The sequence below is a fragment of the Vulpes lagopus genome, chromosome 14, assembly GCF_018345385.1.
Source record: "Vulpes lagopus strain Blue_001 chromosome 14, ASM1834538v1, whole genome shotgun sequence".
Classification (NCBI taxonomy): Eukaryota; Metazoa; Chordata; class Mammalia; order Carnivora; family Canidae; genus Vulpes; species Vulpes lagopus.
In genome coordinates, this window is record NC_054837.1 from 13,186,547 (window position 1) to 13,207,248 (window position 20,702).

At 50.7% G+C, this 20,702-nt stretch overlaps 1 protein-coding gene across 2 annotated transcripts; it reads left to right on the forward strand.

Annotated features, from left to right (window-relative positions):
- The first annotated feature begins 371 nt into the window (after positions 1 to 371).
- Positions 372 to 12,348, forward strand: LOC121475790 (SEC14-like protein 4). 2 transcript variants are annotated; one of them, XM_041729361.1, is made up of 12 exons: positions 372 to 494; positions 3,545 to 3,620; positions 5,741 to 5,784; positions 6,097 to 6,156; positions 6,293 to 6,481; positions 7,934 to 8,034; positions 8,288 to 8,391; positions 9,236 to 9,319; positions 9,667 to 9,773; positions 9,863 to 10,002; positions 10,096 to 10,265; positions 11,378 to 12,348. In XM_041729361.1, the coding sequence occupies exons 1-12, from the start codon at positions 441 to 443 to the stop codon at positions 11,515 to 11,517; spliced, it is 1,269 nt and encodes a 422-aa protein (XP_041585295.1). In that variant the 5' UTR covers positions 372 to 440; the 3' UTR covers positions 11,518 to 12,348. The 2 variants fall into 2 exon arrangements, with proteins under 2 accessions (XP_041585295.1, XP_041585296.1); XM_041729362.1 differs by having other exon boundaries at positions 7,934 to 8,029; positions 8,331 to 8,391.
- The last annotated feature ends 8,354 nt before the right edge of the window (positions 12,349 to 20,702 follow it).

Genomic DNA, 20,702 nt, shown 5'->3' on the forward strand with positions numbered 1-20,702 from the left:
CATGAATAAATAAATAAAGTCTTAAAAAAAAAAAATAAAGTTTTAAAAGGAGGCCCCAGTTCCTCCAGTTTGCTGGGGAGAAGGGCTGGGTGTGCTCCCCAGAACCTGCCCGCAGGTCCTCAGGCCCGCCTCCCTTGCCCTCCACTCGGGACCCCGTCGGAGCCCCCGCACGAGGCGGCCTGGAGGTGGCGGCGCCTGCTGCCTCGCCCTCGAGTCCGCTCTCCCGGCTCCCTGCCCCGCGTGGGGCGCGCCCGGGCCACCGCCCGCCGGACTCCCCGGGGTGGGGGGCGGGACGCGCGGGGCGGGCGCTCTCGGCTTGGGGCGGGGCCGACATCTGAGCCCCGCACAAAACCGCGCGCGGCAGCGGGCCTGGAGGGCGGGCGGACTCCTGGCACCCCCGCCCCGCCCCCGCCCGCGCCCGCGCCCGCGCCCGCGGCACCATGAGCGGCCGAGTCGGGGACCTGAGCCCCCCGCAGCAGGAGGCGCTGGCCAGGGTGAGCGGCTTCGGCCGGGAGGCTCGGGAGGGGGGAGCTGCCTGGCGCTGCCCACCTGGGCTGGAGCCCCGGCGTTTGGATGGAAAAGGGGTCCTTGCGAGCCTCCTGTCCCGCTCACCCCCCTGCGCCCAGTTGCTGAGGCAGACGTGTTTGGGACACGACTTGAACCCTTCCCTGGGCTGCCCTGGGGCCAAAAACCGCTTTCCCCTCCCGCCCTCTGCGGCCCGCAGACCCCCGCCCTTGTCCCCTGGTTTTGGGGGTAGCTGGTGCTGCCGCCCCCCCCTCCCCCGCAGCCTTGGGCACACCGCCCCGCAGATCTCCTGCCCGGATTGCAACATCTGTTTGTTTGGTTTCTCTTTGTGGCTTTCCGACTCCCCAGGGCGGAAGCCATCTCCCCATCACTGGTGTTTCCATTAAAGAGGAATGGAGGGGTTTGGGGGATTTCAAGGCAGTCCGTCAAGCTGCCGCTGAGTGTCACACCCTGGGGAAGGGGGACATATTCAGGTCTTAGGTGCCACAGCATTAATTTGATTAGGAGATGGCAGGGCCTGAAACTGTGACTTTAGGTTAGGGGAGTGGGATGACAGACCTGGCTTACACTTTGGGCCAAAGAAGGGCAGGTTTCGGACTTGGGGAGACAATGGTTTCTTTTATGGCTCCCACCCTGGGGAGGATCCTCCAGGGAGGAATGAAGACCCCGGATGGAGGAGGACCCTGGATGAATTCTTGGTGAAGGAGAGAAGGGTCCCAGGTGAAGAGTGGGGGGGGGGGGGGTGTGAATTTCCAGGTAAAGGATGAGGTTCCAGGAGCAGATAGTCTTGAGCTGAAGGAGGGGTCCCCAAGAGAAGCAGGAGGGGGAGTCCCCTGGTTAACCCTCTCCCTCCCCACTGCCAGAGGCCTCAGGAGAGCCCTGACACTAGGCTCTTGGGAGGGGCTGGACACCTGGCCTTTGGGGGTGAATTATGATGGAAATGCTTGTGGGTCAAAGAGCTTTAAACAATGTAAAAAGAGCTTATTCTTATTTTTTTCCATTATTTAATAGAAATGAATGCTAGTTGTTTTAAAAATTAGGGAGAAAAAGGAAAGTAGGAAAAAGAAGTCACCCGTGGTCCCAGAGGTCTAGACAACCATGCCTAGGAGCATTTCCTTCTAAGTTTTTTTACCTTAGCCTAGTTTTAACCACCATGGTTGGGCTGCCAGAGGCTGCTTTCTCCATTTGGCCTCATTGTTCTTTTTTGTTTGTTTTGATTTTTTTTTTTTTTTTAAGATTCTATTTATTTATTCCCAAGACACACAGAGAGAGGCAGAGACAAAGGCAGAGGGAAGAGCAGGCTCCCTCAGGAGAGCCCAGTGAGGGACTCAATCCCAGGACCCTGGGATCACGACCTGAGCCAAAGGCAGATGCTCAACCACCAAGCCGCCCAGGTGCCCCAGTATGGCCTCATTGTTAAGATATTTTTTCCATTAAGTTACTCTGGACCCTTCCCAGCACCTGCTTAGTGGCTTTATCTTTTACTTGACGTACGTCCCAAGGGTGGGGTGGCTTTGAGACTTGAAGGTGTGGACTCCTCCTGGCCTTGTAGCTTTTTCACTTTGTCCATGGGGAAGACCCTCCAGCACCCCAACCTCCCTTCCCACATCCACAAAGCAGGGATGTGACCCTTGCTTTTCCTGCCTCAGGGCACATCCCAGAGGTTCACAGGAGGAACTCTGATAATCTGAAGGGGCTGAGCGTGCAGAATTATTGTTTCTTGGTTATTGTGACTCTCCGTCGCTCCCCCTAAAAACTTCCTCAACTGATCCTTGTGCCTGCTGGGACTGGGTGGGTGATGATGATAGCTGGTGCTCTCACTCACCTTAGTTGTTGACACTGGAGATGTTTCATCTTTTTATTTGTTTTTCATTATGTGATCAATACATGAACACATTCTTTTTTTTTTTTTAAGATTTTATTTATTTATTCATGAGAGACACACAGAGAGAGGCAGAGACACAGGCAGAGGGAGAAGCAGGCCCCCAGCAGGGAGCCTGATGCTGGACTCCATCCCAGGAGCCCAGCATCCTGACCTGAGCCAAAAGCAGATGCTCAACCACTGAGTCACCTACGCGACCCCACATTCTTATTTTAAACATCATCCATAAACCATCCTAAAGGAAGTTTGGTGGATGGCTGTCAAGATAGCATCCTCTGGCTTTGCTAACAATGACTTCTAATCCTAAATTCTTATTCAGTTTCCCACAAACCCACCCCTCCAGGGTTTGCCTTCTGCTCCCTTAGTCCCCATTGAAGTGGGGCCTCCTTTCTCTCCCAGAACTGAGCCCCAGACCCATACCTAAACTTTCAACAGCTTTCCCAAACTCTGACAGTGGGCAGAGCCTGCGTCAGCAGGTCAGCCCCTCTCTTTCCTCAGTCTTGACAGGGCCTGATGCGGCATCCCTGGCTTCTCTTGCAGTTCCTCCCTACTGACCTTTGCCTGGGGTTGTTTCCACAAAGACTCCACTGTCTGGAGCTCTGGGCAGTCCACATTTGCTGAGTGCCCACATTTTTCTGGCACCTGCTGCAAGCTAAGACTGATGCTAAGTGCTTTACCTGTACACACTCCTTTGACTGGCACAAATTTATCTTTATCCCCACTACACAGATGAGGAAACTGAAGCTCAGAGTGGTTCAGTAACTTGCTTTTAAATCTAGACTCATAAGATCCAGTATCAAGGGCAAGGTTCCTAAATTGTTCTGGTTTGCCTGCATCAGATTCACCAGCGATCTTTGTAAAAATGAGGATGGCAGGGCCCCACCTCAGACCTATAGAATAAAGATCTTGGGGAGGCAGAGAACCCCCAAAGTTTGAGAAGGACTCAACTCTGGTTGCCATGGTGGGGTGCTCCATTCCCAGTTGGCAAAAAGATCCAGGCACCTGCTGCTAACTGTGTGATCCCCACCCTGCAGGGTCCCTGGGAAGGACTGACAGGCTGAGTTTAAGAAGGATCGGGGTGGGGTTGGGAGCCCAGGGGTCATGGGAGCACCACTGACCATTATATCTCCCCCTCAGTTCCGGGACAAACTCCAGGACCTGCTGCCCACCCTGCCCAATGCCGATGAGTACTTCCTCCTGCGCTGGCTCCGAGGTGAGGCTGGCAGGGTCAGGGAGGCAGAGAGGGAGAGAGGGAAGAAGAGTTTCAGGGAAGCTGGTGGGACTTTGGAATCTGAGCTCCCCTCCAAATCAGCAGGGCACAAAAAACCCATCGAGCCTCAATTTCTTCATCTATAAAGTGGGATGGAACCACCTCCCCAAGGACTGTTGTGAGCGTTAAATGAGAGGGTGTAGTACCTGGCACTGGGTGGGCACGTGGTCGAGGTGAGCTTGGGGTTCACACCTGGGAAGGTCTCAGGGTGACTGGCCGGGCCAGGCCTTGAGTCAGATAAGCCTGAATATATTCTTCAGGACTTGCCTGTGGGTCTATCTCCAGTTCCTTGAAGGCAAGGCTGTATGGTCCCCTGAGGGAACCTGGCCACCCAAGCAGGTGCCCAGCAAATACTTCAGGAAATGGATGCCATTAAAGGTAGACAAGGAGTTTCTTCCAGGAATTGCCACAATAGTGTAAAATTAGAATAACAGAAACCAAGGTGGGGGACATTCATTCCAATTCAACACACCCCATGGTATGTTGTTGAACTTGAATCAGGACAGAAGTCAGAAGCCAGGCTGGGAAGTGCACACACAGCCTCAGAATCTGGCAAACCTGTGATCGAATCTTAGCTCTGCCGTGCTAGCAGTGGGCCTATGGCGCTCACTCATTGACTCAGCCTCACTTTTCTCTTCTGGGTAATGGGTATAATACTCGTCCCCGACCTTCAAGATGCTGTGAGTCAGACATGAGGTCATGGATGTGCACAGCACCTACTCAGAGGAAGCCCTCCCTTCTGTTCTGTTCTGTTTGGTACATTTTTTAATTATTATTTTTTATTTTTTTATTTCTAAAATAAAGCATCATATTTTCAATTAAAGTGAATTTATTTCTTCAAAATAAGTAATCACAACAATAGTTAACCATTTACTGGGAAGTTCCTGGGAACCAGGTAATATGCCAAGCATTTTTTTTTTAAGATTTTATTTATTTATTCATGAGAGACACAGAGAGATAGAGAGTCAGAGACACAGGCAGAGGGAGAAGCAGGCTCTACACAGGGAGCCCGACGTGGGACTCGATCCTGGGTCTCCAGGATCATGCCCTAGGCTGTAGGCAGCGCTAAACTGCTGAGCCACCAGGGCTGCCCTGTGCCAAGCATTTTATATGCTTTTATCTCATGTCATCCTTTGAATAACTGAAAAAAAAAATATTTCTATTTAACAGATAAAACTAAAACTTAGAGAAGGTAGGTGAGTTGTTCAAAGTTGCACAGCAAATAAAAGGACAAAACTAGAATTCAAGTCCAAGTCTGTCTGACTCAAAGCCTATGCTCCTCACTACCCCTAATACCAATGGGGTCTGGGCTCCCATGGAGACATCAATATTACAGGCTAGATCAACTTCTGGTTTTAAAAGTTTATAAAGGCTTGGATACTGATATCAAGGGCCTCTAAAGTCTTCTAGAGGATTAAAAGTCCTTGCTTTTTAAAAACATGCAGGGCAAAAAAAATAAATAAATAAATAAAATAAAAAATAAAAATAAAAACATGCAGGGCACCTGAGTGGCTCAGTCGGCTGGGTAGCCAACTCTTGATTTCAGCTCAGGTCATGATCTCAGGGTCTTGAGATTGAGCCCCAAGTGGGCTTCATGCTCATTAGGGAGTCTGCTTGAGATTCTCTCTCTCACTCTCCCTTTGCCCCTCCCCTTCTGTGTTCCCTCTCCTTCTCTCTCTTTCTCTCTCTAAAATAAATAAACATTTTTCCCCCTAAGGATTTTATTTATTCATTCATGAGAGACAGAGAGACAGAGAGAGAGAGAGGCAGAGACACAGACAGAGGGAGAAGCAGGCTCCATGCAGGGAGCCTGACGTGGGACTCGATCCCGGGTGTCCAGGATCACATCCTGGGTTGAAGGCGGTGCTAAACCGCTGAGCCACTGGGCTGCCCATAAGTAAACATTTTTTAAAAATAAAATAACAAAAAATGTCCAGAGCCCTAATGTGTTCTTGAGGTGTCACAAAAGGCTCAGGTACTCCTGTATTTCTGTATGAGTTTTCAGATAACTATGAGTTCTAGATCCAACCTCAAGCCTCCTCTCATCTTGGCTCCTTTTGCAGCTCGGAACTTTGACCTGCAGAAATCTGAGGATATGCTCCGGAAGGTGAGGCCCCATTCTCATGAGTGTCCTGCCTCCCACACACTGTATCCCAGGGATCAGTAACAAAGAGTGGGAACTCTTGCCCTGCCCTGTTCTTGTGTGTTTCCTCCATTCCCCCTTGGATCCCTTTCTACATCAGACCTGGGTCCACCATGGCCCTCCTCTTGGCATTGCCATCCGCAGTTCTATGTCAGAGTCTGGGGATGCTTTGGTAAGGTCTTAGGGGCTGCAGGCAGAGGGACCCGACCTGATGCCCCCAGATGCCTTCAAAGTCTTTGTGGTAAGCAGTCTTCAGGTCCTGCGATTTCTCCACAGCACATGGAGTTCCGGAAGCAACAGGACCTAGACAACATCCTCACATGGCAGCCCTCGGAGGTGAGTCCCATGCAGCATCTCCCCAGACCATCAGATGCCCCTCACACTCCCCCACATCCAGCCATCTAATGGAGCGGGGACATGGCCTAGTAGGCTGGTTTGAGTCAGGACCTCACCCCCCACTCCCCATCCCCAGGTGATCCAGCTGTACGACTCTGGTGGTCTGACCGGCTATGACTATGAAGGTTGCCCCGTGTGGTTTGACATCATTGGGACCCTTGACCCCAAGGGTCTTCTCCTGTCAGCCTCCAAGCAGGATTTGATCCGGAAGCGCATCAGGGTCTGTGAGCTGCTTTTGAGGGAGTGTGAGCTGCAGAGTCAGAAGGTAAGTGACTGGGTCCAGAATGGGAAGTACACAGTGGGCCCAGTCTGTCTAAAGGGTGGCACCAGGACCAGGTAGGAAAGGCATGCTGCCTCTGCTTCTCCCCAGGCCTCAGCATTCTGGGCTTTGATGGGACATGGCTTCTCTTGCGGTCACCCATCTGTGAGCATCTAACATGCCCATGGCACTCTCTGCTGGCAAGTGCCAAGGGTCACCAAAGCCCTTTCCCCTCTGACCTTGAGTGAGTTGTTGACCTTGGGTGCAGTGAGTACTCTAGCTCTGTTCTCCGGGAACCCTGGGAACAGTGGATGGTCAGCTTTGCTTATGGAAAAGATGTCCCCAGTTGTAAACTGCATAACTCTAACACCTAACGGGGGAGCCATTGCTTTGTGCATCGCTGAGAGCAGTGACTGAAAACTTGGCACATCCGTCATGGGTCCTTAGAAGCTAATATGGAATTGCTACTATATACATATATATATATTGAGTCCTGTGGGACATAGGGTTTTTAAGCCAGGAAGGACCCACACCCACCTGTACAGATCTTCTTTTTGCTCTAGCTCTATTTCCTGGTCCATACTCTACAGAATGAATCTAATGCCAAGTGTGGTCTGTTAGTTTTGTGAGTTTAAGTGTCTACATGAGCCTAAGAAGACACCTGGGTGGGGAGTTCTTATGTCACTTTGGGATGACCTGCCTAATGGCGAGGACAGGGCCTGTGTCCTCAGTGTCTGTCATGGAGCTGGACACCAGGTAGACCCTCCCAGCAAAGATTTATGGCAAACATGAGAGACTTGTAAACACCCTATTCAGTGCCTGGTTTGAATAGATGTGTGTCTCTCGAACAAGATGGCTGATTTTATGGGGTCACAGCAGTGTCTTCTACTTCATGGACGTTTCCAATCAGAGTTGATAACTGTGTGATGACAATACTAGTAATAACGTCTGCTGATAGTTATCAGGGACCAGCATGTATCAGGCACTGATTTTTGTAAATTATCTTACTGAATCCTCCCGGAAACTATCAGAACCTGAAATTATCCTCATTTCACAGAGGAAGAAAATAAGGTTCAGAGAAGTTAAAAACCCACCCAAGGCCACACAGCCTGCTAGCTGTGTAGCTCTGGCTTGACACACCCTGGGACTGTAGACACCAGCTGATACAGTATACTATTGTACAGAGAGATGCCCAATGAGCAACGAGTGAGGTCTTTAACTCTATAGTTAACTAATTCTGGGAAATGGTGTTGAGCAAACAGTGTGATAAGGGGCCACTGTGCCGGGGCTCAGAGGCAGCATCTTCTTAGACCCTAGGTGGGCTCTGTCTGTTTGGAAAACCCTGTGGGCAGTTGGGGGCGGGGGTGGCAGGAAGGTGGGAGCAGTGCAGGTTTCCCTGGCTGGGACCTCCTGCCCAGAGTTGTTGTCTGACCTATAGACTTGTGCTGTCTCATGTAGCTGGGCAAGAAGATTGAGACGGTACTGATGGTGTTTGACATGGAGGGGCTCAGCCTGAAACACCTGTGGAAGCCAGCTGTAGAGATCTACCAGCAGGTGAGGTAGGCAGCTGGCTCGAGGCCAATAGGTAGCCACTGCCCACACCAGCTCCCAGTCCATGGAGGAGGGGTCAACCCCTACTGGCCCCTAGAGCAGCCAGTGAAGCTGGCCTGGGATCCCCCCTCCAAGGAGAAAGAGGAGCAAGAGTATTCCAGAGGATGAAGTCCATCTCATGGGGAAGATGGATGGCCAGGGGGTGGGGGTGGTAGGGGCTCTTGTCTCAGCAGCATTGAAGGCCACCAAATCCCCGCATAGAATGTGTTGGAGCAGGATCTTGACCAGATTCATCTTGCCACAGTTTTTTGCCATCCTGGAAGCAAATTATCCTGAGACGCTGAAGAATTTAATTGTCATTCGAGGTGAGCCCATGATGGGGATGACCCTTTGAGGGAGGAAGAATGGGGAATGGGGGGAACATGGGTAAATCACCCAGTTCAGGGCTTCTCAAACCATCCTTGGTGTCAGATAAGTTATGTTTCTAAATGTATACTGTTATTGTCTTTATTTTTCTTGGTGTGGAATGGTAACGGCTAGTTCATGGGCCACACTGGTTGAGAGACATGCTTTGAGTGGGAATGGTCCCCATTGGTGATGGTTGTATAGTGAGGGGGCCACCGTTGTGCTCTGGGATCAAATGATCTGCTTTCCAATCTAGCTAGCTCGGCGATTTTGAACAAGTCTACTTAACCTTACTTAGCCTCAGTTCTCCCAATCTGTAAAATAAGGATACTCTGACACCTTTCTTATGACAGCTGTGAGGTTAAATGAGAGTCTTTGGAGGAGTAGCACAGAGGCTGGCCAGTCAGTGTGAGCAGTTCAGGTGGGACATGAGGTCTAATGCCCTGTCTCCTTGCACCCAAGAAAATTCCAAGACAACTTGGGAAAACTCTGAGTGGGGACAGGAGGCACCACTGGGAAATCCGCATTACTGACACCCTACAACGGTGGTTGGGGGGGTGGCGCAGCCATTTATTGAGAGCCAGGCACTGTGCCAAGTGTTCTGCATACATAGTTTAATTTATCTCCCTTTTATAGTTAACAGCACTAAGCCTCAGAGAGGGTGGGTAACTAGCTGAAGGTCACACAGCTGCAAATGGCAGAATCTAGAACTGTCCAACTCCTGTCCAACCCAGGGCTCCTGGCCGTGACTGTATGCCAGGTCCTCTCTAGCCCAGCTTCCCAAAGAAGTTTCATGTGTTTCAGCCCCCAAGCTGTTCCCTGTGGCCTTCAACTTGGTCAAGTTTTTCATGAGTGAGGAAACACAAAGGAAGATAGTGATTCTGGGAGGTGAGTGACTTGGCCTCCTAACTATGCCCATCGCGGCCTGGGCAAGCAGAGGTCGAGGTGAAAGCCCCCATTTCTCCCTGGCTTATCCTCTTTACCCACACACTGACCTTGGCCTTAACCCTCGCTGGCCTTTGCACACTCAGATGATGCTTCACACCCTAGGCCTCAGCCTGGGTGGCCACATAAAGCATTTGGGTGCTTCAGGAGTAAGTGCTCAGGGGAGCAAGCCAAGGACATATCAGGTTTCCTCCCTGGGCTTGGCTTCTCTGCCCTCTTTTGAGCATCCCTGAGCCCCCACAGCACCCCCACAACCAGTCCCCCTGACCCACGCCACCTTGCTTCCACAGGCAACTGGAAGCAGGAGCTGCTAAGGTTTATCAGCCCTGAGCAGCTGCCCGTGGAGTTTGGGGGGACCATGACTGACCCTGATGGCAACCCTAAATGCCTGACCAAGGTATAGGGTGCCCAGAGGATGTGGATGAGGATGAGGAAGGACGGGTGGTGGCCATGGTCTAGTGTTCGCTCACCAGCCCTCACCCACAGATCAAATACGGGGGCATTGTGCCCAAGAGCTATTACCTGCGCAACCAGGTGAAGACACACTATGAGCACACGGTGATGGTGGCCCGAGGCTCCTTCGTGCAGGTGGAGAACGAAATCCTGTTCCCGGGCTGCGTGCTCAGGTAGGGATGGCAGCCACTCCATACCTGGGCGCAGCTGGGAGGGGCCCGGAGCCCAGGCAGGTGGTCATTATTGGGGCCCTCTGTCCCATGCAGGTGGCAGTTCGCATCAGATGGAGCAGATATCGGCTTCGGGGTTTTCCTGAAGACCAAGACAAGTGAGCGGGAGTGGGCAGGGGAGATGGTGGAGGTGCTGCCCATCCAGCGCTACAAAGCTCACGTGGTACCTGAGGACGGGAGCCTCACCTGCCTCAACACCGGCGTCTGTGAGAGCTGTGGGATTCACTGGAGTCATTTTCCTTCTTATGGCAGAGAAATGAACTGATACCCCTTGCCAGGCTGTCCTGTGTGCCCTCAATTTCCAGCTCTCAGGGAGGGGTGGGGGTCTCCGCAAGCTACTAGGTCCTGTGGTTGCCAGGGGCATTGGTTTCACAGCCTTAGATCTGGTGAGTGACCCCCTAGGTACAAGGGCAGAGATGCATGTTAGAGATTGGGATTCACAGCCTCAGGCCACTCACTCCCGGGAAGCCCTTCCTCAACAGGCTAAGAGGTAAGTAAAGTCATGGACTAATCTTCAGAGGTCCTGGCCCGCACAGGAGCACGGGCAGTCCCACTGTGCAAATCCCAAAGAGATGCTTCTTCCATGCGTTTATCCTTCATTCTCAGGCCACCCAAGCCAGATGCAGTCTGGTCCGTCTTATGGGAAGCCGTGTTCCCCAGGAACAGCATTGACCTCCCGCTTCTGTAGGGAACAGAGCTAGGAGGGGGACTCAAGGTTGAGGAGCATGAACTTTACTAATGCTTTGGTTAATACATATCCAGCTCACCCCTGTGGAAAGGGAGAATTCGAAGGGTGGAGACTGAGGAATCTGGGTAACTCATCACATCCCAGAATTCACTTTGCACCTTGTCACTGAAGGGAATGCCTTCTTTAAAAGGCATGATGGAAAAGTGGCTTAGAGAGCTCAGCCCTCTCCTCTGGGGAAAGCAGGGCTTCCCTCTCGGTTGGAATCTCAGGATAAGGGAATCCTAGTCCCTCCCTTCCCTCGTTCTGTACTCATCGGAAAGTCCTCTTGACCTCTGTAGGCCTCAGCATCCCCATCCTTAAAATGGGGATGATAGCACCTGCTGTGGGGCTGCTATGGGGATTCGGAAAGCTGGGAGCACCCATGTGATGCCTGGCAAAGAAAAGGGGCTGGCGCATGCAGGGGGTTAGGGATGCACGAGGTGCACAAGGAGATGGCCCGAGCAGTGGGCTCTGCGGGTGGTGCAGTGGCTGACCCTCTAGCACTGCCCACGGTCATGGGCCCATTCCCCAGGGCACCGGGTTGCAGATATGTCAGCCTTGCTTTGCCTGATGACTTCTCCACCCTTGCAGATGTCCTGCGTTTTGACAACACCTACAGCCTGATGCACACCAAGAAGGTCAGCTACACTGTGGACGTGCTGCTCCCAGACAAGGCCTCTGAGGAGAAGATTCAAGGTCTCGAGGCAGGGAGACCACCCCCAGCGCAGTGAAGACCCTGGCTGCCTCCGTGCCTGTGCTCTTCAACCCCTCAGCACCCCCTCCCTGTCTCCTGCCCCCCTGGGTGGGGTGGTGTTTGGAGGAGCCACCCCCTACCCCCACCCCCACCTCCCCATCTCACCTGCTTGTGGCCCACCTGGCACAGTGGCAGAGCAGGAAGGGGACATCCAGGCCATAGGCCACACTCAGGATTCACACAGGAGACTCAATCCCCCATTCACAGAGACTGAGTTTGAGGACATTGGGGATGAACCAGGGGCCGCCAAGAAAGTGTCCTGCCCACAGGAGCTGCCCTTCTGTCATTCCTGACAAGGCCTACCAGTGCCAGGACTCACCCATAGCTAGTGATCTTGCTTGGAGCCGTGTGCATGAACCCCAGGCCATGCAGGGAGCAGAGCATCAAGTCTGAAGAGCAGGGAAGCCCCGCTCTCTGCAGTCGGGGCTCAGCAGGGATGGACAGGGCCAGCTGGAGGTGGCCAGGTGGAGGGATGGGACCAGCTGGGTGGTGGAGCTTGTAGTTTTGGTTCTGGGAGGGCACCAAGGCTCTTTGGAGTTGTCCTCTTGCCTTTGGAAGGAAGATGAGAAATGGAGCATGAGGCCCAGCAGGGCTGGCCATCAGGAGGAAAAGCCATGCTCAGTCACACACAGCTAAATGGGTGAAGACTGAATCTCTCAGAATTCTCAGTGACCCCGGCCTTCCCCTCCCCACCTGCTGTGATCCAGCTGACATTCAGCTTGGGTTCCTTCTGGCTAAGGACCATGACTATAGCAGAGCTGGAATAAAGTAGAATGTGCTGGGGTGGAGCTGCCATCCCAGGGGCTTATCAGAGACTCTGATTTACTTCTTAGAGAATTGTCAAGTTTTTCTTCTGTCTGCCAACTCCCCATCACCCACCCCAAATGAAGCTCAGTAGCTGGCCAGTGATGGCTCCTGTTTCCCAAAGGCTGGCTCTCCTGGTGCCCACAGCCCACAGTCAGGACCGCCGTCTCCTCTGCTGGATGAACTGCACCCAACAGAGCAGACCTGACCCAGAATGAGTCAGTGAAGCTGCTGAGTGGTCAGATGTCCCCTGTTAAAAGGGGTCCTTGGTGCAAAGCATTAGCATCCTGCCTGCAAAGACCCTTCCCAGAGGCTAGAAACCTCAGCAAACATCAACACTCGGGGGCTTTGCAAACAAAAAGCCGGCTTGGGCTCCTTTCTTGCTCTCAGATTCTGTGATTTCATTTTTTCCATTTAATAGATTTCCTGATTTCCCAGGGCCTGTTCTTCCCAGGCAAGAAAATGAGGAGCCTTGGGAAGGTGGAGGTCTTCAGGTGAGCTACATGAAGTCCCTGGGGCCCCAGGCCTTCCACCTGTGGCAGCTGCATCACCCATGGTTCAGCACACAGTCTGAACAGGGGCTCTGCTGCTATAGAAAGCAAACTAACTAAAGGAAACAATTGAAGTCAGTGCACTGAGGCATTGCTGGCCCAACAGTGTTGGAGGGGTTTGGCAAGAAAAAACCCTGCCATGTCCATGCCAAGTAGACAGCCCAGGGCTGTCAGGGGAAAAGCACAAGATGTTCTTGTGTCCAAGGGCAGCTCCTGCATCCCTGCTGCAACAGGCTCTCCCACCACCCCCACTGCACCGGGGGCCACCCTCTGTGCAGCCTCTCCAGGTGCAGAGGCACTTGGGAGGTCCAGAGCCACCCACCTTCCCTGTAGGCTATAGAGGGCATGGCCAGCTGGTGTATAAGGGCCCCACATCAGGTTTCTCTGGGTCCACCTGTTGTCCTGATGGGTGAGGAGGAGGAGCTCACAAGGCTTCACTTCGGCCTCACATCCCTGGCCTAAAAACAAAGAATTCGTAAACAAGGGGTTCATGGATTTCAACCCGGATTCTTGCCTTTCCAACCACCCACAGCCAATTTCCCACCATCAGCACAGCCTCATCTGGGTTTCTGGCAAACAGCAGATTGGTCGCACCATGCACAAGGGTTTAATTTGCGCAAATATGGACTGCCCGGGGAGTGGCAGGTAAAGGACTGAGGGATCCAGCAGGGGCACCGGTGACTCTGAATCCCAGAGCCAGCAGAATGCACCGCATGTGAAGCAGTGAGTGCAGTGGTCACCCTCAGAAGTGAGGGAAGGATCTCCTGTCTGGCAAGGTGGACAGGGGACATGTCCTTAGCAACTCCATCCCTGACTCAACACCATCACTTCTTTACAAAAAAAAAAAAAAGGAAGTAGCCCAGAGAGGGGCTGGTTCACCTGAAGTTTGTTTCTTCCTTCATCATCAATATTTATTGAGTGCTGGGCACCAGGCACTGGAGGCCCTAGGGATGCTGGGGGTGCTGGGCTCCCCAAGTCCACTAGCAGGAAGCTTGCCTGTACTGAGGGAGGCTGAAGTGATTCTGATGGCCATTCTCAAGTGGGTGGCTCAGTGGGGCAGGAGCCAAATTCTGGGGGAGAATTCAGCAAAAACCCCCACAGAACCCCAAACCCAACCTGATGGGGGATCAGATGTGCTTTGCCCAAGGCAGGGATCCCTGAGGGAAGAGCTGAAGGCATGGGCAAGGCTTCCAGACTGAAAAATGGAGTGAGGGCAGCTGTGAGTGTCTGAAGCCAGAGGAAAGCCAGAAGGGCCCTTAGGTGATGCTGGTAATGGGTCACTAATGTTTGCTATTTCTTTGCGAACGACTGTGTACACATTAGGTAGTTGTCAATAAAACCATTTCATAACAGAGATTACAAAACAGAATTGTTTGTCAGGAAGAAATGGTAAAATCTTGGCAGGAAGCCAGGGATGAAAACTCTTGCTTGAAATGAGGTAATTGGAAATAGCCAGGCTTCACCTGTCTAGAGGAGTGGAGGCAGGGCCTGGCCTTCCCAGGACCTATTTCCTAACTGAAAAGCCCCACAATCTTCCAGGGGAAGCAGGGAAATAAGCAGGGGAATACTACCTTAGGGTTTTTTTTTTTTTTGAGGGCAGATAGAAAGGCTCCCCTGGCTCCCAAATCTCTACCTCAGTTAAGCAGGCCTTCCAAGAGCCCAGGCCAGAAGGGATATACCACTGTGGGACCATCATAGCTGCCTAGAGCAAATCTTCACCAGGGCTCCAGGACATGGCACTTCACAGTTTGTACAGCCCTTACATGCAACTGGATGTCCTTCTGGAGCAGAAGGGATTTGGTGGGAGGGAGTGCCTTGGTCAAGGGTTTAGTGTCTAATGGCAGGGGATGATGGGGCCAGCACCCAGGTTAGCTGCCAGCAGTGCCCCTGCCCTGCCTTTCAGGGGAGGAGAGGGTCAATGTGGGGAGGTGGGCCCCTGCCAGTGAGGGCCAGCCTGGGGCAGATGGCACAGAGTGGCACTGGTCAGAGTCTGGGGAGGCTGCCTCTCTGTGGGATGGGATAGGGCCAGCTGCGTTCCCTGCCTACCAGGTGCCAGGCCCAAGCTGATGCAGAAAGCATCATCCCATTTACTGAAGAGAGCGAGGCCCAGGGAAGTGACTTGTCATGTCACACAATATAAAAGAGGGGGGCGGTAAGACAGCCAGGTGTTAAAGGAGCATGTTGGGTGGGCTGGCTTCATGCTTGGTGACTTCACAGAGGAGGTGGCTGCACAGGTTTGAGCAAAGTGGCTCTCAGCTGACATTGGAGACCTCTGCTTTTAGCCACCAGAGGGAAGTGTTGGGACAACTACACCTCTCTCTGCGGGTGGTGGGTGGGAGGCAGTGTGAACTGGGCCCCTCAGCATCTCCCTCACCCCCGAAGGGGGGTTTTACAGGTGGGTTGAGGAGCAGTACACTGGGCCCAGGCTGTCTGTGGGTCCACTGGGAGCAGCAGAAAGAAGTGGTCCCACCTGGGTTCAGATCCTAGTTCTGCAACTTGCTGTTTTTCTTTCCAAATCCCTGTGGACTCCCATCTTCCGTCCTGTGGCTGTTACCTTAGTCAGGGCCTCCATCATCCCTGGCTTGGATTATTAGAAAGGAGCGCATGAGTCAGTCTCCTGGTGCCCATTCCTACCCCATCCCCTGAGATTCCACAGGGCAGCCAGAAAAAAATCTTTCTGAAATGAAAATTCTGATCAATCCTTCCTATGTGCATCCTTCACTGGCTCCCCTGTGACTTGGCTATGACACCCTCATTGCAGCCTCACCCAATACCACCAATTCATCAGATTCCTTCCTGCCTCCATGCTTTTATTCATGCTGTGTCCTCAGGCTAGGACCCCCTTCCCAGTCTTGTTCTGTGTACCCTGGAGCCTTCAGGCTCCCAGAGCCCTCTTGCCCCAGCCAACCCTGCTCCCACTCCCTGATATCCCTAGCAGAGTTAGAGTCTCATCTCCATGCTCTTGGAGCAACAGGGGTGCTTATAATGCAGGAGAGTCATCATCTGTCTCCTATTCCCCACTAACCACTGGCCCAGGCTACACTCTCCAAATGTTCAATAAAGCCTTGCAAAAATAATAGATACCATTTACTGAGAACCTATGTAGGCCTGCTGATCTTGTGCTATCTTGTTTAATCATCATGGCAGCCTTGTCAAGTAAATATAGTCATCCTGGTTATATGGGGAGGGCGGTGAGTAAGGCTCAGAGATGCAGTTGTTTGCTCAGTGATGGCGCCAAGACTGGAATTCAGGATGTTTGATTCCAGGGCAACATCTCCCTCACCCATCCACCCCCCAGAGGTTGGGTCATACTAGGAGCACTGCCAAAAAGCAGAGCCTAACAGCATGACTCAGCACCAGGGACAGACCCCAATACAGGTTTGGACAGCCACAGAATAGAGAAGGAACCAAAAAGGATGGGCTCACCTAGCTGTGCCTTCATCCTAGAGTTGATGGTAGGCTGCGTGGCCAGCCTGACAATAACTATAAAAGCAAACACTATTAGGGTGCCTGACTGGCTCAGTCGGAATAGCATGTGACTCTTGATCTCGAGGTTGTGCACTCAAGGTGCACATTGGGTGTAGAGATTACTAAAAAAAAAAGTAAATAAACTTAAAAAAAATTAAAGCCAACACTATTGGCCACTTATTGTGTACCAGACAATGGGTGGCTACTGGCTTCTAACCATCTCAGTAGCCTTATAAGAGGAGGATGTTATTAGCCCTAATTTACAGGCGAGAAAACTGAGACTTAAAATCACACAGAACATTAAAGGTGAAGCCAGGATTCAAACCCAAGCACCTAGGCCTATGCTTCAGCACCACACATTTCTGAAATATTTGGGGATTGTTTGCTCAGTGTTGGGAGAGGAATTACAGCTGCTTGGGTGGTCTGTTTATTGTCACTCCAGATTCAGCCTCCCCCAGAGTAGTCTTGGGCACTCCAGTTTTCCCAAAGATGGCGATAAAAGCAGAGTCCAGTTTGGCATGAAGAACTTGGAACACTCAATGCCCTTACGGTGCCCCAGGTATTGTGAGAGGGGATATGCCAGCTCCTTCCCCAGAAAGTATATAAGCTCCCCCACTCTGAGCCTCTCTCCTCCCCATGTTCCTATCACCATAGCCTTGCATCCCTATGATAAGCAGCATATGAGAGAAAGAAGGGAAGAGCCTAGGAACTTGACCAACAGCTTTGTCACCAACTCAGAGTTCTTTGGGGTCTCCTCCAGCAAGGGTTTTGACTTCTTGGTGGCTCTTAGTACTCCATGGCACAGACATTAGAGGCAATAGTACCATCACCATCACCATCATCATCATCATCATCATCATCATACTTAATTTTATTTTTTGATCACAAAGGGACATGAAACAATGGAGAATATACACCAGAAAAAGAATTACCAATTTCAGCTGGGTTTCTGGATATAAGAGTAATATACAAAAATCAGTTGCATTTTTATACATTAACAAGGAACATTCAAAAAAAATTAAGAAAATAATTTCATTTACATCAGCATCCAAAAGTAAAGTACTCAGGTATAACCTTAGCTAAAGAAATACAAGATTTGTACACTGAAAACCACAAACTATTGTTAAAGGAAAGACTACATGTGAAAAGACATCTATGTTTGTGTTTCAGAAGATTTAATACTATTGAGATGGCAATACTCCCTAAAGTGATCCACAGATTCAGTAATCCCTACCGAAATCCCAACTGCCCTTTTTGCAAAAATGGACAAGCTGATCCCAAAGTTCATGTGGAAATGCAAAGGACTCAGAGTAGGCTAAATAAACAATCTTGGAAAAGTAGACTGGAGTTAAGGAGGATTTGTACTTCCTGATTTCAAATTTTAACATAAATTGCAGTAGTCAAAACAGCGCGGTCCTGGCATAATGATAGACATACAGATCAATGGAATAGAATGGAGAATAGATGTGAAATCCACACACTATGGTCAAGTGACTTTTGACATGTGTGCAAAGCCTTTCAATGGGAAAAAAATAATCTTTTCAACAAATACTGCTGGGACAATTCTACTAAAACATGGATGAGCCTTAAAAACATTACATTAGGTGAAAGAAGCCAGTCACAAAAGACTATATGATTCTCTTCATATGAAATATCTGGATGGAATATCCAGAGCAGGAAAATCTATAGAGATAGAAAGTAGATTTGTTGTTGCCAGAGGCTTAAGTAGGGCCTGGGAAACGGAACGGCTGCTAATGGGTACAGGGGTTGGTTTTTGGGGGGTGATGAAAATGTTCTATAATTAGTGGTGATAGTTGCACAAACTTGTGAATATTTTAAAGATCACTGAATTGTACACTTTAAGGATGGTGAATTTACAATATGTGACTTATAACACAATTTTTAAAAATTTATGATGGAGACAAAAATACTTAAGAGTAAAGATGGAAAGTAGACTGTTTCAGGATGCTGATCATTACAACTCTGGTGGGGGCACCCCCAAATCCTCTTCCATCTCCTGTTTTCAAGTCATCCCCACCTCACCTTATAGCCATCTGAGCCCTCCCCACTTGCCTCTTCCCACTAATGCTCACCCCACTCATCGTGTGGAAAGGCTTCTCCTGGGCCCCCTCTGTACTGGCCCAACTGATTCTGGCATGACCCATCTAGGGGAAGGTGAGACAGGAATGTGACTGTGCTGAGGCCCAAGAGGGTTGAGGGGCAGCCTTTTCACATTTCCTAGTAACTACCTAGGAGGAGTGGCAGGGTGTGGCATGGGTGGCCCTGTCTGCCCCCTGCTGTTGTTTGCTTCTGGGGTTGTTGCCATGGTCCTCTGAAAGTTTGGCAAACTAATAGCTAAACACAATCTGGGGATTTACGAGGAGATATATCCTGTGAATAGGGGTTGGGGGTTCTTTGCCAGGGCCTTTGTTTCAAAGGAGGGAAATCACTTCTGCTGGCCTCAAGACACTCCATAGCCCAAGGGTTGTGGACCCAGACTTCTTAATACATGATTATGATTTAGACCATCTATTGAGCACTTACTATGTTCCAGGCACAGTGTTAAACCTTCCAAGGGAAGGCAGGGCTGGGCTGTGGTTCTGGTGCAGGTTCCAGAATCAGACAGGCTTGGGTTCAAATCGTCACTCCCCATTTCCTGGCTGTGTTACCTCAGAAAATTTTCTTACTTCTCTGATCTTCCATTTCTTTGTAAAATGTGGATACCTTTACCTGTTTTCAAATAGTCTGATAATGATGTCCTGCTCTCAATACAGAGGAAATGCTCCACAAATGGGAAACTGAGTTCCCCAGGCAGAGACCTAATCCATCTGGTTTACTGCAGTATCCCCAGCATTCCCCTCCACATGCTCTTCACTTTCCTACCTCCATACCTTTGCCCATGCACTTTCCTTCCACCGGGATGCTCTTTCTTCTACTCCAATCCCATCTACATCCTTCCTTTCTTAAAAGTCTGGCTCAAGTGCTGCCTGCATCCCATGGGAGTAACTTATGTGCCTGGGTCCTCTCCCTGGTTAGGATGGAAGCTCTTGGAGCCGAGACTGTGGGATAGTGCAACAGCAGAGTGCTTAATTGCATGGGCTTAACTCTGGCTAAGTTACTTAACTTCTTTATACCTCAGTTTGCTTGTCTGTAAAACAGGCTTAACAATGGTACCTACCCCTAGGGGTGTTCTGAGGTTTAAATGAGGTAATGCACTTAGTATGGGACTTGACATGGGATAAGCTTCCAATAAGTGTAATAAACTTGCACTGTCCAATATGGTAGCCACAAACCACCTGGAGTGATTTAAAGTAAAATAAATCAAAATTAATCAAAATTGAATTAATTCAACTCACACTTGAATTCCTCAGTCTCACTAACCATTTTCCTATGTGACTAGTGGCTACCAAATATGTCCAATTGGATAGCCCGGATGTGAAACATTTCCATCTTTGCAGAAAGTTCTATTGGATAACACTATAAATGATGATGCTGTGTGCACAACAGGCACTCTTCCTGGCTCTCCCTGCCCAGCCTCTGATGTCCCTAGAAAAAACTGGAGCACCTCACATGAGAGGGATGGGGGAGAGAAAGGAGACTGGTGGGAAATAGGTAGGATTAGGGGCTAATGAGCGGGCAGTGAAGGAACCCTATCTCCACTTGCTCCTGGCCTGGCAGGAAGTAGGTGTTGACAGCAGCCTGTGGCTTTGCAGAAAGAGGCTGGAATGTGAAGTGGGGCGGGGTTGAGGTATGGAGTTACCTAACTGCTCCTGAGTGAGCCTGCCAGGTGCCTCAGATAAGGCCCAGATTCAATCGGGCCCAGAGCAAGGAAGGTGTCCAGCACTAAGAGATGCCAGCTAGCTTAAAAAAGTTCTGAGATTGCCCAGGGATGGGGATGCAGGATGCCTATAGATAGAGAACCTGGGAGAGCCTTGGGCAGGGTGGCTTGAGCTAGGCCAGGGGTTGTTTCAGCCAACGTGGATCCTCTCCAGTCCTGGAAGACATGGTCACAGGGATGTGCTATGCTCTCAAGCAGATGTGTTCCTGGTTTCTTTATAGACAGTCATTGGTAATATGGCCTCTGCTGTCTTGGAGCTTCTGACAGTTGGACAAGAATAATCCCTTAGATGCTATGACCCTGGATAGTCTGTATACCTCCTTAGATCTTCCCTCCAACTGCATAAGGACAAGGCAAGCATCGATAGCCCCATTCCATAAACGAGGCTAGTGACACTCAGAGATGTCCTCTTGAAAGGAGCTTCTTATAGGGGATTGAGGAGCAAGGGCCAGGCCTCACCAGCAGGTCTAACAGTGAAATATCAGGCACCACGACAGAAAT

Excerpts from the sequence above, each read along its gene's own strand:
- LOC121475790 (XM_041729361.1), top strand. The coding sequence starts at position 441 with ATGAGCGGCCGAGTCGGGGACCTGAGCCCCCCGCAGCAGGAGGCGCTG. Across the intron at positions 6,157-6,292 it reads TCACATGGCAGCCCTCGGAG|GTGATCCAGCTGTACGACTC; the intron begins GTGAGTCCCATG and ends CCCCATCCCCAG. Across the intron at positions 8,392-9,235 it reads GAATTTAATTGTCATTCGAG|CCCCCAAGCTGTTCCCTGTG; the intron begins GTGAGCCCATGA and ends CATGTGTTTCAG.